The following is a 16,624-nucleotide window of genomic DNA, read 5'->3' on the forward strand; positions in this document are numbered from 1 at the left end:
GCAACTGTTTAGTAAAGGAAACATTGAATAGACTCTAGGAAATGCCCACTTAACAGAGTGAATAATTAAGTGGCCTATTCAACTGGATATGGTTATATATCCATATATGCTAGAGACCGACAGCATTCTCACTAGGCAGAATAATGAAACACTAATTATTTAAAATTTCTAACGATGATTAAGTGCTAATTAGTATTTAGCTAATTCAATGAGATATACGTAGTGCATGCTTTACCTTTACCAGGTCAGGGAGGGGAAATTGGACCGAAGTGGCTGGTTAAAATCTAAATAGAACTTTTCAAGTACTTTGGCTAATTTCGGTTCCTTTCAAATTATGTAATACATAATACAGTGTTATTAACTATAGTCACCATGTTATACAGTAGATCCTCATACTTATTCATCTTACAGGTGAAAGTTTGCCCCTTTTTAGCAACCTCTTCCTATTTTCACCACCTGCACCCCCTGGCAACTACCTTTCTACTCTGTTTCTAAGAGTTTGACTCTTTTTTTTCTTTTCTGGATTCCACTTATAAAGTGATGCCATGCCCTGTTTGTCTGGGTCTCACTTTTCTCACTTATCATAATGCCCCCCAGGTGCATTACGGCGAGGCTCTTGACTGCTTCCCTTTGGAATGTACGAGGGAGTATGAAGCCACTCACAATATTCTTTGGCAAATGCAGAGCAAGTACCCCACAGACATGTGCTTGGCTGAGGCCTGGTATGGAGTTATGTGTTCTCTTCCCCTGTACTTTCCTCAGAGTTCTGATCGTCTAGGAGGTTTCTTTTTCAGGAATGTGTACTTTTGCAGTCATAGTGATTCAGTCTCTTTATCAATAGCTTTGAAAATGCCCTGCTACGTTTATCAATGGTATTTCAATGCCTCACTTAATATTTTATGCACCTTCTCACCTTCTTCCGTATTTCCATGTTGTGAAACAAAACAATGAGAAAAGAAAAAGGCAAGTAAAGGTGGGTTTGGTAGGTTGAGGACTGCTGACTCTCAACCCTCACTGGTGTTTTCACTCAAACGCAGTGACAACCGTCTGGGAAAATGCCAGTTTTAATCACATGATTTATTTTGAAACTAAGCAAACCATTTGTAGCACTTGCTCAGACTCCTTTTCCTTTCTCTTTCTGAATCATCCAGGACTACTCAGAAAAAAGCAGTCATTAGAAGTGAAGCTTTAGGAATCAAAGGGATGTCAGCAGAGGGTTGGTATGGTTATAGAATAAAGTATGTAATGAATGCTCACAAAACAAACTGTCTATATAGCTACAATCTACCCAGGCTTCTGTTTTGCAAACTAGAAAGTGGCTGAAGTCCATGAAAGAAACTTTTCAGTAGTTGAGGTTGAAACCTGTAGCAACTTTTACAATGAGGAAATTAAAGAGAATAAGTGTTAATTTTGAAGTATCTCAAGGTTTTATTATTTTTATTAAACCCAATCTCACCTTTTCTTTCCATATGATATTTTTCCTAAGCATCTCTACTAGACAAGATTTCATAATATTTGGGAAGCTAAAAATAGTTCCATAAGCATCACCTATCGTAGTTGATAAAGTGGCCCACATCTTGTTTTGGTGAAATAAAATTGATTTTTTTAAATCTTTTCAATTTTCAATGTGGAATTTTATGTCACAGCACATCAACTTTCCAGTACATGAAGCAGAATTACTGCCTATCAGTCAAAAGGGTCCGAGTGCCCTGAAATTTAAAATGTTTGATGGTCCCTTAGTGTATAGTGCTGCATATTGTAAGCCACTTGAGTATGCTTCTGCCTGCATTGTTTTCTGCTTGAATTATAACATTACATATACTTTTCATGTAATATTTCAGCTTTATGAGAGGGGAAAAATACATGTATATTTATTTTTCTGACAGTGATGCTTTTCCTGCCCCATCTCTACCCAAGAAAAAGCTTTTTTTAATCCCATATCTTCTTTTCTTTTGATTCATACCCTATATTCTATTTGATACACAAAATATTTATTGAAAATATTTTGGGTTATAGAATCAACAAGTAGGTGCATTAATTTTTTGTCGTTGTTTAAAAACTCCCTGAGAGTAAAATTTGTTTTTTGCATAAGAATACTTGGGCTTTGAGAGACAGTTGCATTTTATCAGTTATTTGAAGGAAAAAAGTATTTTAGTGGCCTGGTGTTCTAAAATGCTCAAGCACCCCCTTAACATAAGAATGATTTTTTTAAATATGAAGTATTTTTTTTTAAGAAATGAAAATTTAATCATCTATATGTAATTATTTTTCCCAGTTACTGATGTTAGACAAAATTTCAAAGCAAATCATCCAAATTTATTTTGTATTTAATAAGGCACAATTAATAATTCAGTCACTTCTACATTAACATCCAGTAATTTGCCAGATTTTTCAACTTTCTTTTCTTTCTTTCTTTCCTTTTTTTTGTTTTTTACTTTAAACCAGCCCTTTGTATCATTTTACCAAGATAGCAGTCTAGTGAACTTTATTACTTAAGCTCTTCTGTATCCCATAATCCATGTTTTTGCCTTTATCAGAATTCAAAATTTATCAAATAAAAAGTCAGCTCTGGCTGAGTTTCCTCTAGGATCCCTTTTCTATCCCTGACTTTCATGTAGTCATGTTCTTGCAAGACTGATTCTCCAGGTGCTCTTTTCAATGTCATGGCAATTTCTGATCTATCAGCAGTGAGATAAATCTTAGAAAGCATCTCAATTTTATTTTCCTGCCAAAAGTTGAAAGTGGCCCTCCCTTACCCATCAGATCAAATCTCTCTCATAGGGAGACACTCAAAACAACTTATGACCTGGCCCTAAACTCCTTGAATATAAAATTCCAGTTCTTCCAATCCAGAGTTTCCTACCCTTCCTCAGTATCCCCTGCCCTTTTGCTCCCCCCGCCATGTTTTATAGTTTGCTCCATACACTGCTTCCTCCCCTCATCTTTGCCTGTGAGAACTCTGCCAGTTTTCAAAAGCTCAGAGCTTTATTCCTCTGTGAAACCTTTCTTAGTCTTCTCCAAGCAGAAATAATCTTGTTTTCCTTTGAAAATGTACAGTATTTTTTCACTATTTTTATTTAATTTTTATAAGTTGTGATATGCATTTGATTTCTTCTGTAATTAAATTATAAGTTTCTTATGAGTAAGGATTAAAAATGGTAATATTTACATTTTACAATTTCCAGTGTGCTTTTTTTTATCATTTCATTTAGTTCTACAACAACCCTTTGAGTTAAATATTTTTATGTTCCACATTTTGCAAATAAGCCTTCTGACACTTAAAAAGGCTAAAATATTTCATCAAGATCACACATAACTAGTTAATAGCAGAGTAAAACCTTAGACCGCCAAAGCTCATGCTTTTTTTTTTCACTAAACTAATTCTTGTGTTAGTAACCACACTAATTCTTGTGTTAGTAACATTAGTAATAACAACAATAAAAATACATAATTGCTAACTTTTGTTGAGTACTTAAAATAGGCCAGGGCCTATGCATTACTTAGAGTTCAGAGCATTTTTAAATTGTCTACTATGAAAATTGTTTATGTATTCTACAAAAAGTGAATATAATGAACCCCCTTGTACTCATCATTTAGCTCCCACAGTTGTCAGCATTTTGTCCATCTTGTTTCATCTATTCCCCCAACATCTTTTACATGCCATCATTTGATACATTATTCTTTTATATAAGGGATTTTCCGCATAGGTATCTCAATAGTTATCTGAAATACAACCACAACTCCATTATTATACCTAATAAATTAACAGTAATCCCCTAATATATTCTGATACCCTATTTTCAGTTTTCCTCAATTATCTCCAGTGTCATTTTATGGTTGGTTTGTGCCAACCAGCATCCAAACAAAGTCTGATCACTGCATTAAGTTGATGTGCCTCCCAAGTCTCTATGAAAGAGAAAAGATATGCTTCCTGTTCTCTTTATACCAGGAGGTGTTGACCAGTTTTCATGCATTTAAGCATTTTATTCAGTTATACCAGTATTGATGAAATTCTGATGAGGAAATATTTTCTAGAGTAAATTTCATCAAGCCAACTTAAGTTCCTGATTAATTTGCACAATAAAATTAAGCCACATCCATTTTCTTCCAGGCTAAAAATAACTTTTCTTTTCTGAGTTTCATACTCTTTCGATTCTGAAATCTTTTATACCATATAAAAATCAGAAAACATATGTTTAGTGCCCACTAAGAAGAACTCAATGAACGTTGTTACTATATAATTCTACTTATAATTTGCTATCTAATTTCTTTATATTTCATTCCATCTATTAATTAAAGGCTTATTTTGATCATAGCCTTAGTTTTTCTCTGGTAAAAGCTTAGTAAATGTTTGTTGATTTAATAGTGAGATACTGTGAATGTTTTATTGCCAAAATTGAAGAATTTGTGAATTTTGCTAATTAATCATTTGAAGTGAGCCCTGGCAAACTGCTACTGTGCAACATCAGAAATATACCATGTTGCTATGCCAGCATAATTGTCTAATATCTGTAGAGGTACTGAACAGTTTGTCCAGAAATTTTCTTGCCTGTGTCCCAGCTGGTAGTGTCAGCAGAGAATTTGATAACTAAATGTGCTATGCTTCTAGCAGCCCCAGCAGCCTGGGAGTCCCTAGGCTATGAAATACCTCTTTGTTTCATTAAATATAATGGCACACATCTTTATTTTATATCATATTTCTTTGTGTTCCTACTCAAACTCCTTGCTTAGTGAAGTTGCCTGAATTACAGTCTGGGCATTCTTTGACATTCTCCCTTATCCTAATATTTAATTTGTCCAACCAGTGTTTATTAGTGAATATTATTCTTGGATTTATTCTGAATCTTATTTTGTTCCTGCAGACAAATTGATTTCCACCCTCCCGCAATATTGTCATGACTGCTTGTTATACCTAATAACTGCACTTCCTAAGAGTATGTCTTTGCCATTTATAGCAGCACAGTATTTCAAAGGGAAATTGCACAGATGTGGATTGTATGATTCCTGTTTGAAAAGGAGGTTATGATTTTGTCAGGACGCTTTTTAAGTGTGTTTTAGAGTTAAACAAGCTAGTAGTGCAATTGAAATACATGTCTTCTCATCTGACTTCTTGGTACTGTTTGTTGGCTCTGTTATAGGAAACCCATTTTTATAAATGTTTAGAATTATTTACTATTCAGTTTTAATAATTTTTCCCTGATTACACAAGTAATGCATGTCCACTGAGAGAATTTGGAAAATAAGAAATTTCCAGTGATTCATATAGCAGTAATCTCTTATTTTGTTGTTGGATTAAAGGATATTAGAATAAGAAAGTATTTAGAGAGCAGCTATCTAGGCCCTCTTTATTCAAATTAGGAAATCTAGGCTCAAGTGGTGGTAGAAACCTCCGTCTGAGAGACAGTAGGCAGGGATCCTGGGGCAAGTCTCCTAACTGCTAATTTAGTAAGTATATTTTCAAGTGTTTTAAGGAAAGAATTAGAAGGTTCAACATCTGGTGGAAATTTTAAAGTTAAAAAAAGCAGCTACAATTTCTTTCTCCTGATTTTACTGTAATATTACCTTCTTTATTTTGTCAGTTTTGACTGTCCTTGATATTTGTTAATGACATCCACATAGTAGCTTTTCTAAAAAGGAAATTAGGACACTATGCAAAAATCACGTCTAAATATTATACAAACCAATCTAACTCTAGGAAAGTTATTAAAGAATTAGGGGAAACTAGAAGGTAGGCCCAAAGCTAAGATATTTCAGGGAAACACGTGAGGAGAGGCTGAGCACTGACAGTGGCAAACACTCGGAGTCCATCTAAAAAATTACTGCAGAAGAAAAGATCCAGCTTGACTTCCACGCTGTTCTCTCTCCTGAACCTTGGATACCATGCAGGAAGTTCCTGGACACTTGTTTTAGGCTATTTTATAACCTTGAAGTAACTGATCTTTGACTCTATGACATCAGGATATAAACACTCATGTATCTCCATTCAGGGAGGCTACCTCCTGACATTCTGTTTTGCAATATGGTGAAACAGAAAAGCCCCGGCTGTTGAGTCAGAATGGATTTGCTTTCAAAATCCCATTGTGTACACGGTTCTTAACTGCCTTGGTACATTACCTCCCACTCACAAGACTGGCGTGAGGTTTCAGCTAATTAAGCACTGCAAGGGTGTGCAGGCATACAACAGAGGACTCCATAAATGTTACCTTCCTTTTCTTTACACAAAGGGAATACAAGAATCCTGGAAGAGGTTTCCATCTCTTTTAGCAAGACCAAATCACATGACTTCCCTTTCCTTTTCTTCCCTCTTTTCTCAAATATTAATAGAGATCATTCCCGGCAGGTTCTATGTAAGATGCTGATGAAAGTGACATGGGTAGGAGGCCAGTCGTGGCCTCCACAGTGTGCCTTCTGGCCGAGGCCCTGGGCCCTCCGTTAGAATGCAGTATGGTGAGTGCTGTAGGGCTGTGGTTTAGGAACCCATAGGACGAAACCATTCTGGGGCACAGAGTTTTAGCAGTTGCATATTGGGTAATGTTTTGTTTTCTAAATTTCCCAATGAGAAATGATATGTTTAATTTTTATAATGGAAAAATAAGATTTATTTATTTATTCAATTAAAGTGATCCTGAGGATTTTCTAGGCAAAAACCGTGGCTGAAAAGAACAAATCACTGTAACTGTTTCATTTTGCTCTGGAATTTACAGAAATTCCTTCCTAAGTTAGGCCTTTAGCATTTCCTGAAAGGAACTATCAGAGCTTTTAAAATGAAGTTGGAAGTGACCTGATGAGATCTCTGTTTTAGAAAAATAACTAAACAAGTTATGGACTGACCTGTCATGAGCCCAAAGGTGGGGGACTAAATAGGATCCTTTCTAGGAGTCTGAGCAGCAGGGCAGGCTGCCCTTGAGCAGTGACAGGGAATTGGAGAGCAAGGGGCAGATATGGGAAGCAGGCACTTTGAAGTAAACATGTCCAAAACTAAAATGCTTTTTGAGAACTAAACTTCCCTCCCCCACCTGCGAATTGAGTTCTCCTCCCCTATTTCATACATCAGTAAGTGGTACCACCATCCATTCTGCTGCCCAAGACAGAAACTTTGACTTCTTGATCTCTCCTCTCCAGGTCTAGTCCAGCCAAGGTCTGTTAGTTCTTGTCCCCGAATGTCTCTTAAATCCATTCATTTCTCTCTGCTCTGTAGTTTAGGCCACCATCATCTTCTGCCTAAAGTTTTTAAGACATTTCCAAACTGCTTTCCTTTACTTTCATCCTTTTTCTCTGCAAGACAGTTCCCCAGAGTGATTTTTCAAAAATCAGAATCTGATCCTATTATTCCTCTACCTCCATGGCTTCTTGGTGCTTGTAGGTAATGGTCCCAACTCTTTTCAGTGGTTCTGAGGCTTTGCCAGAGCTAGACCCTGCCTACTGTGCTAGCTGTTTTTCTTACCAGTCCCTTCCTCCTGCACTAGCCTTTGACTTCTCAGACCTAGCCAGCTCTCCAGTCACTATTACACACGAGTCTTTACACATACTGTTCTCTCTACCTGGAACACTTCTCTTTCTCCTCCTTCCCTTTACCTCTTTAATTCCTTAATATCTCAACTTAAATACGGTATGTGTGGTGGGCCTTCCTGAGCCTTCGCTTTAATCTTCAAACATCTTGGTTACCCTATATTATAATACTCATTGCATGTGTATCTATTATATTTGCTTAACTGTATGTTTTTCTATTAAATTCTAAGCTGTGAGTGTGGCCAAGGGTTGTGTCTATTCATTTACCATCGTATCTTGCTCAGCTAGTACAGTACCTATAACATTAGGTGCTAAAATAGTTGATGAATTGGTCAAGGGAGGAAGGAAGGAAGGATGGAAGAAATTTAAAAAAGAGAAAAGAATAGAAAGAAAGAAAAAGTAGTTTTGCAGGTAGAGACTAGAAAAATTCTAGGGACATTTTGAATGAGGTCAGGGGAAAAAATATAAAGTAGTCAAAAACATTCCAAGATTTCTTCATTAAGCAGCTGGGTGCATGGTAATGCTATTATATTGGGATTCAAAGAAAGAAGGGTAGGTTTTGGGGGAAGCATAGTGAGTTCAGTCTGGACATCTGCTGCAGAAGTTCCATCGACAGTTAGGGATGCGTTTCTCAACTAGAGCTTAGGAAAGATGCCTGAGCCCTCTGTGATGGCTGATGGTGTGGGAATGGGTGAGCTATCCCAGGGTACGTGGAGCAGGAAGCCGGCTGAGTCCCTTAATGGCAGCGAGGGACTTCACAACCCATTCTACACTTACGGGGCTTGTAAGCTCCTAAAACACTGTGTTGCTCAGGGGCAGTTTGAAAAAGCGTGGCTGACTCAAAAACTTTGAAGATGGGGAGGGAGCAGGAATTCCCTGGTAGTAGCTTTTTATGATTTGTTTCTTTCAGGAAATTCTTTGGATTTCTGACATTTCAGTGCATTTATGATATTTACTTTTCTCTAGGTTCACTGAACTTAACAGAGCCAACATATTAATACATATATATCACTCATCTGAATTTATCTACTTAAAATTTTATGTATATTGCCTCATTCCATTTAAAGCTTACATAGCTGTTGTAGTGCCCATGCCAATCTGAAAATATTTTCCTTCTTTTTGTTTCTGTGGTAGGCTTGAAGCTGTTCTGGGAGAAATTGAGGTAGATATTGAAAAGATTCCTAAAAAGGTGAAATGATCCCTTGTTCTTCTTTCTTTGGTGAATTTGTTAGTTTACCAGTCATCTCTGATAACCTTGAATATTTGTAGGTGAAATGTAAAAATCGGATCATTTGCAAAACTTGCCCAGCTTTTACAAGTCTGTAACTCATCACAGTTTCCACTATTCATTATCCTTATTGACATGGTCACATTTTATATCTTACTGGGATTTGTACCCTTCTCTGGTACTTCCCAAATTCTCTGTATTCAGTCATTCATTGGACAAATAGTGAAAGCATTCTTTGTGTCAGGCTCTGTGCTGGGCTCTAGGGCTATAATGATAAACAGGCATGGACTCTGCTCCCATGGCACTTAAACAGGGCACAGAACAGTGGAAAGGCAAATACCGTATGACTTTACTTATTTGTAGAATCTTAAAACAAAACAAAACAAAATGAACAAAATAGCAGTAGACTCATAGACAGAGAAGTGGCTGGTGATTACCATGGGGTTGGGGTTGTGCTAGGTGGGTGGGGAATGTGAGGGGGATAAAGGAGCACAAAAATTCTCACTCATAATATAAGCTGGTCATGGGAATGGTAGTACAGCACAGAGAATATAGTCACTGATTCTGTAACATCTTCCTATATTGACAGATAGTAACCACACTAGTGGGGGTTAATATGGGTAACTATTGAACCACTGTGTTGTATACTTTAAACCCATATAATATTGTATATCAATGATACATCAATAAAAAAAACAGTGAATCAGAGACATTAAACAAGTTGTCACACATATAAATCTATTTATGCTTATGAAGGAAAAATGCAGGTTAGTGAGGGAGCTGAAGGAGGACCTGACTTACATTGGGAGATCAGAATAGGCCTTTGTGAGGAAGGACTAATGAGAATTAATAGGATGGTGAATGAGGAAAAGTCCCCCAAGGGGAAAGATCTGCACATGCGAAGCCCCTGAGATAGGGAAGAGTTTGGAATCTTTAAGGAATGAAGGATGAATATGACCAGAACAGTGTTTGGGAGAAGGGTGACAGGTGGGCTGGAGGGATGGGTGGAGGCTAGAGCATCTATGGACTTAAAAGCCATAGTAAAATTTTTCAAATTTATTCTAAATGAGAAGATACTGAATGGTGTTGAACAGGAAAATGCCATGATCTAATGTATCTGTTAAGATTACTCAGGGTGCAATGTGGAAAATATGTTCACAATAGAATGAGTGAAGGTAGGGAGCTCAGTTGTGGGACTATTGCAGTCACCTAGATTCTTGCTTCTCAGAGTATAGTCTGTCGACCAGCAGCATTGTTCTTACCTGGGAACTTCTTAGACACGTAATCTCAAGTCCTACCCTAGACATACTGAATCAGTGTTCATTTTAACATCTCAAAGTGATTCATTTGCTCATCAAATCATGAGAAGCATGATTCTAGACCAGATGTGGTGCCCCTTAGATTTTAAATGATTCCAGAGAAATTTCACAGACTTACCGTATAGTTTGGAGGTTGAAATTAGACGAATTCATTATGAATTGAACCTGGAAGGTAGAGTGAGAAGTACTAAGGATGACTGGCCAAGTTTGCCCAGCAATCTAGGGAGATAAAGTGTCATTAATTCATCTGAAAAATCACGTCGTGCGTACTTTGTGCTGGCACTGTTCTAGGCACTGGGGCTAAAGCAGTGAACAAAGCAACTCAAGGAACTTAAGCTTCTAGTGAGGGGAGAAGGACCATAGACAAAGAACTTGACAGAATGTTCAGTGGTAGTAAGTGCTTTGGAGAAAGATAAGTTAGTTCCTGATTTTGCTAGTTAAAACAGTCTTCCTCGCCAGTCCCCTAACTTTTTGCTCAAGGAATTATCTAGAATGATGTCTAATCTTTCTTTTCCCATGCCCAATCCATGAGCAAGTTCAGTCAGTATTAGTTAGAAAACAGCTTGAGTCCATCCTCCATTTATACACCCCAGTCTAAGCCATACCATCTCACACCTGGACTCTTACAGTAGCATTCCAGCTGGTTTCCCAGTTTCCCCCTTGCCCCTTCCTGACAATGCACTCCCCACACTAAACCAAAGTAATCTCTTTATGATCAATATGAGTTCATGTCGCTTCTCTGCTGAAAATCTTCCACTAGCTATCTGTCACATTTAGAATAAAATTCCATTTCTTCACCTTGGCTTGCAAAATTCTACCTAAATAGACCCTGCTTCCTTTTATGTCTTCATCTTGTATATTCTCTTTTTATCCACATACTTGAACACACTGTTCCTCAAATATCCTAAGTTTACTCTCACTTCGGGGATCATTTGTTGCAGCTCTTCTTCTGGAATGCCCCTTTTCATAATCCTCAAGTACTAGCCCCTTGTCATTCAGATCTTAGCTTAAAAGTTACCTAAGGAAAGGTCTTCACTTCTAACCGATATGAAATTGCCACCCCATCAATATTATCTCTTAATTTTTCATAGAGAGCATCACTATTTGATGGTTTTGTGTTTATTTATTTAGTTGTCTACTTATATCTTCCTCCTTTTCTACCTACTTTCTAATCTACCTTCTACTCTGTCTCCACACTTCTGGAATGTAAGCTACATAAGAGCAGAAACCTTATCTTTCTTGTTCACTGCTATCTCACCTGTTACATGCCAGCACTTACTAAATATTTGTTTATATGTTCAATGAATAAATAACCTCCTAGATACCAATGTCTTTTCTTGTCAGTATATTTTGCATATTATTGCCATATTGACCTTCTGTAAACATTGATTTTATTGTGTTTCTCCCGGATTCAAGGATGTACAGTGTATCTTAATTGCCTGCTACTGTGTGTGTATACTTCATACCTGTCTTATTTATTGAATAGTTGGTAATCATTCTAGTCCCTTTCTACATATTTAATGGACAAAAGAGAAGAGAGAAACTCTAAGGCTATTAGAACCTATACAGCTATAAGTTAACAGTTATGTGTATATACTGGTGACTTACCTTCTGTGCTCCGTGTGCATATGCCTTGCCTCCTGTTAAGAATCATGAAGGACAAATTCTCATATTGTCTTTGAGAATTTGTCTGTCTTAAAGGAACTGCTACAGTGCTAGGACAAAGATGATTCTCTGTAAGTCCATTCACTTGATTTGAATTTCTGTCCTTGGTGCTTGTAGAATGCCTTTCTTCACAAGATGAGAATGTAGCAGAAATACCAATAATACTGCCTCCTTCCCTTTATTGGGCTTCTGTTCTTACTGCTAGGCACCATGCATTTCCCTGACCTGCCTAATTGTTTCTTTAAGATGTATTCCTGAAGCAGTGAAAGAGATAATCCCAGGCCCAGTTTACCTAAATCAACTTCAAACTCAAAGAAATATAATCCATAATGTTGGCACTAAAGGTATGAGCATCAGAATCAGACAGACTTGGATATGATCCTGGCTCTACTATGATTAGCTGTATGACCATAAACATATACTTAACATTTCTGAGCTTTAGTTAGTTAAGTTTTGAGGTTGGAATAGTCATAATACCTGCTTCATGGGATGTTGTGATGATTAAATGAAATAACATGTGAAAATACTTAGCATAGAGCCTGGCACAGTATAAGAAATCAGTGTGTTATTTATTGCTATGGCATATGATATAGAATTCAGATTTTTAAACCACTTCTACTCCCACACAACCCACTTATTAAAAGATTCATGTCTCATCATTAGAGAATTCTATCTCCAAATGAAAACTTGAAGAAATAGCATGGGAGTGGATTCTATTTTTAGCAGTCAGTCTTCCACAAAAGAACAGCACTTCTCAGTATCAGTAAGTGGTAAGGTAATAAGGCCATTTCTGCAAAGAGCAGTTAGAGTTGAGACTTATAAATCAAACCCTGGTTATAAGTTTAGGTTTCCAGGGTTTTAAATAACTAGAAAGTGGGATAAAAGGAGAAGAAATGAGTGTTTAATTAAAACAGAAGAAGTACAGTATTATATTTATCTTTCTGTAATTGAAAACCATACTTCTGAAGAACTGATGATAAAAATTATTGTTTTGACACTTAATCACCTTTGATGCCATTCTTCAAATCTAATATAGCTAGTATTCTGCTACAAAGTCTATACTTCAGTGTAAAATTATGGAACAGAAAAAGAAGCTGGAGAAGGCTAAAATAATTGTGAATTTCCTTTTAAATAAGAAGAGCTTAAATCTAGTGTATCTAGAAGTAAATTGCTTAAAAAAACCTTTATGTCACAGATGTGCTATATATATCTACTAGTTGGGTTTCCAAACAGTACAACTTTGAGAAAGTAGATTCTTTTGGCTTGTTTTACCTACAGATGAGTCTCTTTTTTTCTAATACTTTCTGTGTAATTACAGGGTGTAGGAAAAAACAAGATTGTTGACAGATTCCTTCACCTACTCAACAGACCTCGAGAATATATCCAGCTTCACAGGTAAGAGGGTAAGACCCATAACCTCTTATGATCTGGTTTGTTATTATTTTTCTCCCTGTACAATTTAAAAGTACGTTCTTAAAGAGCCATTTTATAAACCAGTTTCATGTCTGTTCCTCCTGCTCTTATCTCTCCTCTCCTTAAAAGGTAATAAAATCATGCAAAATTTATTTTTAAAGTGACTAATGCTTTATAACATGAATTAATAGATATTTTGTGGACAGAGAGTGATGAACATTATATTCTAAGAGCAGATTTCATCAACATAAAGGCTCTTAAATTAGAAGAAAAAAATGTAGAGGCTAAGCCCACTTTCTAACAGGAAGCTTAAATAGCTCACAAGGAGAAACAATAACTATATGAACCTCAAAGTATGAGATAAGGAACTCAAAAATATGGAAGAAGTAAGTTAACCAGTCTTCATGCCTTCCTTGAAAACACTTTATAGATTAATTTTGTATAGTCAGAATGTTGGATCTGGGATAGGTTTTAATCAAATAGATTTTCTCAACATGTATTGTTTTTAGCTTTACCAGTGAACCTCTTCTAAATCTTTTAAAAATATAAACATTAAATCTTCCAAGAGAGAAACCAAAGAATATAGCAAATAATAAGCAACTTGAAACTAGATTAAATTTTTATTTTTTTAATCACAGGAGATAAAAAATATTCTGTGGTGGAAAGAGTATGATATTGGGTTATAAAAATGAGTTTCTGACTTTGGTACTTTCACTGATAACAGTGTATTCATTAAATAAAAAGGTAGGAGAAAAGAAGGGAGAGTTAGTTGGCCAAAAGAGAAAGAGAAGCCAAAGTAAAGCTGAAAGATGGTCAGAAACTCCCTTTTGGGATTTACACCTCTGTCTGTGGCAGAGTAACTGGAACCTGATTGGTCCTACTGTAACCAAGAATTATAAAACTGGACAAGACTCACACTGGGAAGAGAACAGCTACCAGAGTCCTGTGAGCTAAAGAACTACCAGAGCTCCCATAGGTTAGGAGCCTTCATTAAACATTCCTGGTATTCACAGATATCCTATAAAGTCTATGCTTTAGAAGTAGGACCAAAGTGAAAGCTACTCTATGCCCACCTAGAATAAGTTTAAAAATAAGCCTTGAGTAAACAAGAATACTTGCTATTTAATATTATTTTTGAAAGTGTTTCTCATACAAAATGACTTTAAAAATTAAGGGGATGGGTGTTAGGGGGAAGTGCATTGAAAAGGTCAAGCTGATTCAAAAGTACATTAACTGTTTACCTAAACAAACAACATGCAGTGAAGGAAGACTACAAAATCCAGTCAACAACATAGCATTCATAACATCATGTGTTCAATAGAAAATTACTAGAAGTACAAAGATGCAGCAGAAAATTGGTCAATAGTAATAGACCCAAAAATGACAAATGATGGAATTAGCAGACTAGGGCCATAAAAGAGTCGCTATGAGTTTATTGAAGCATTTAAAGGGGCAAAAAATGAACATAATGAGGAAATAATTAGGAATTCTCAATACAGAAATGGCAACCCTAAAACAGCATCCTAACAATGTGAATAATTGGAGTCTCAAAAGAAAGGAGAAAGAATGGGACGGAGCAGTGTCTGAAGATATAATGGTGTGAAAATTCCCAATTTTGTTGAAAAGCATTAAGTCACCAATCTAGGAAAATCAGTGAACCTCAAAAAACCAAGTGGGTTTTATTCCAGGAATGTTACATTGGTTTAACATTTTAAATCAAATAATGTAATTTATTCTATCTACAGCATAAAGGAAAAAACATATAACCATCACAATCATTGCAAAAAAAAGCATTTAGCTTTCAACACCCACGATAAAATATCATAAAGTTGCAAATAGCGGGAAGCTTCCTTAACCTCGTAAGAGGCATCTGTGAAGAAACCTACAGCCAACTTCTATTTAATGGTGAAAAACCAAATGTTTTTCTCCTATGATTGGGAAAAGGCAAGGATATTCACTGTAGAGCAATTGCTGGGGGTCCTAACTAGTGCAACAAGGCAAGAAAAAGTTATAAATGGCACGCATGTTTAAATGGAAGAAGTAATTGCCTTTATTTAGAAGCAACATAGTTGTCTGTACAGAAAATTCTAAGAAATCTATAAAAAAAAAACCCTATCAGAATATGGGAATTAAAGTCATAGGATATGTCAATGTACAAAATCAGTCGTATTCCTATATAACAGCAATGGACAATGGGAAAATAAGACATTTAAAATACTGTTACAATAACATGAAAACATGAAATATTTAGGAATACATTTAACAAAGTATGTATAAATTTCAATCTGCGAATTTTAATAGGGCATAGCAAGGTCATTTCAACTCCTAAACTTCTATAGGTCACTACATAGTTTCAGAAAATTGCTAGCTTGTTCCCACATCTTCTCATGGTTCTTCTTTATATGAAAGATGCCTTATATACATCTAGGAATTTCAACTCACCTTTTTTATTTTTTAAAGAATTTGCTGTATCAAAATTGCAGAACTAGGTGTCTTAAGAAATATAGAAAGAATTTCAAAACACAATCCCCATATTTAAGGAGCTGTAATACTATTCTTGTTTTTAATCATTTCAGTCTTTCATGTTTCACTGAATCTGAAAAACTAACTCCTTTTTTCCCTCATTAAGTTTTTCCATCAGTTTTTCTTCCTACATTGACAAAGTTTAAGGAAAATAATGAAAAAATCAAAATGTTTAGTTTGCTAGTTCCTATCTGAATAACTTTTATTTGTAATATATCACAGTCCAGTTTTTGAGCTGCAGGGCACATGGCAAGACTCATATTTTACATTTTGAGGATAATACAGTGACATTGCAGTTGGTCATTCTTAAGAGAATTTTTGCTATTTTTTTTTCTGGTTGCATTGTGTTTCATTTATACTGATTAATTGTACCTTTAAAAGCATGTAATTACTTGAAAGTCTTAGTGAATTTATATACCAGTGCCACTGAGGCATATAGTGGCAGTTTAAATTAAAACAAATTAAAGTATATTTTAAAATAATCAAGCAGAAAACCAACTTTCTCTTAAGGATGACTTCAATGGTTGAAATCAGCTCCTAAATTTATCCCCAGAAAGAAGGGCTTCACTTTATAAGAGAATCCCTTTGTATGGTGGGGCAGTTTTTCCATTTCTGTATGTTAGACACCAAAATATTTTTAAAGAGCAATATGTTAGACTGAACTGCCTCAGTCATTTCTGATCGTAGATTATGGCAGTCATTAAAAACAATCAGCAAAAAAGGAAGCAAAGAACTATAACAGGAACTTAACAATTCTTCCTGGCTGTATGTCACCATCACACTCATTGTAAACAGAACTTTTGCTTATGATTCAATCTTGAGTAGTTATAAGAAGTTTTGATAAAATCTTATTTTTCTAAGAACTATTTCTTGTCTTCTAATTATTGGTGTAAAGTTGTTCGTAAAGTCATCTTGTGATATTTTTAATGTCCTTAGGCTCAGGGATGATATCCTAATTTTTATTTGT

At 35.8% G+C, this 16,624-nt stretch overlaps 1 protein-coding gene across 5 annotated transcripts in view; it reads left to right on the top strand.

Annotated features, from left to right (window-relative positions):
- The window catches only part of VWA8 (von Willebrand factor A domain containing 8), a 392,879-nt gene that overhangs the window by 187,455 nt on the left and 188,800 nt on the right, over positions 1 to 16,624 (top strand). For all 5 annotated transcript variants that reach the window (XM_057494495.1, XM_036932428.2, XM_036932430.2 and 2 more), the window contains one exon: positions 13,040 to 13,116. In XM_057494495.1, coding sequence (XP_057350478.1) covers positions 13,040 to 13,116 — 77 coding nt within the window. The remainder of the gene's footprint in view (positions 1 to 13,039; positions 13,117 to 16,624) is intronic.

The sequence above is a fragment of the Manis pentadactyla genome, chromosome 17, assembly GCF_030020395.1.
Source record: "Manis pentadactyla isolate mManPen7 chromosome 17, mManPen7.hap1, whole genome shotgun sequence".
Lineage (NCBI taxonomy): Eukaryota > Metazoa > Chordata > Mammalia > Pholidota > Manidae > Manis > Manis pentadactyla.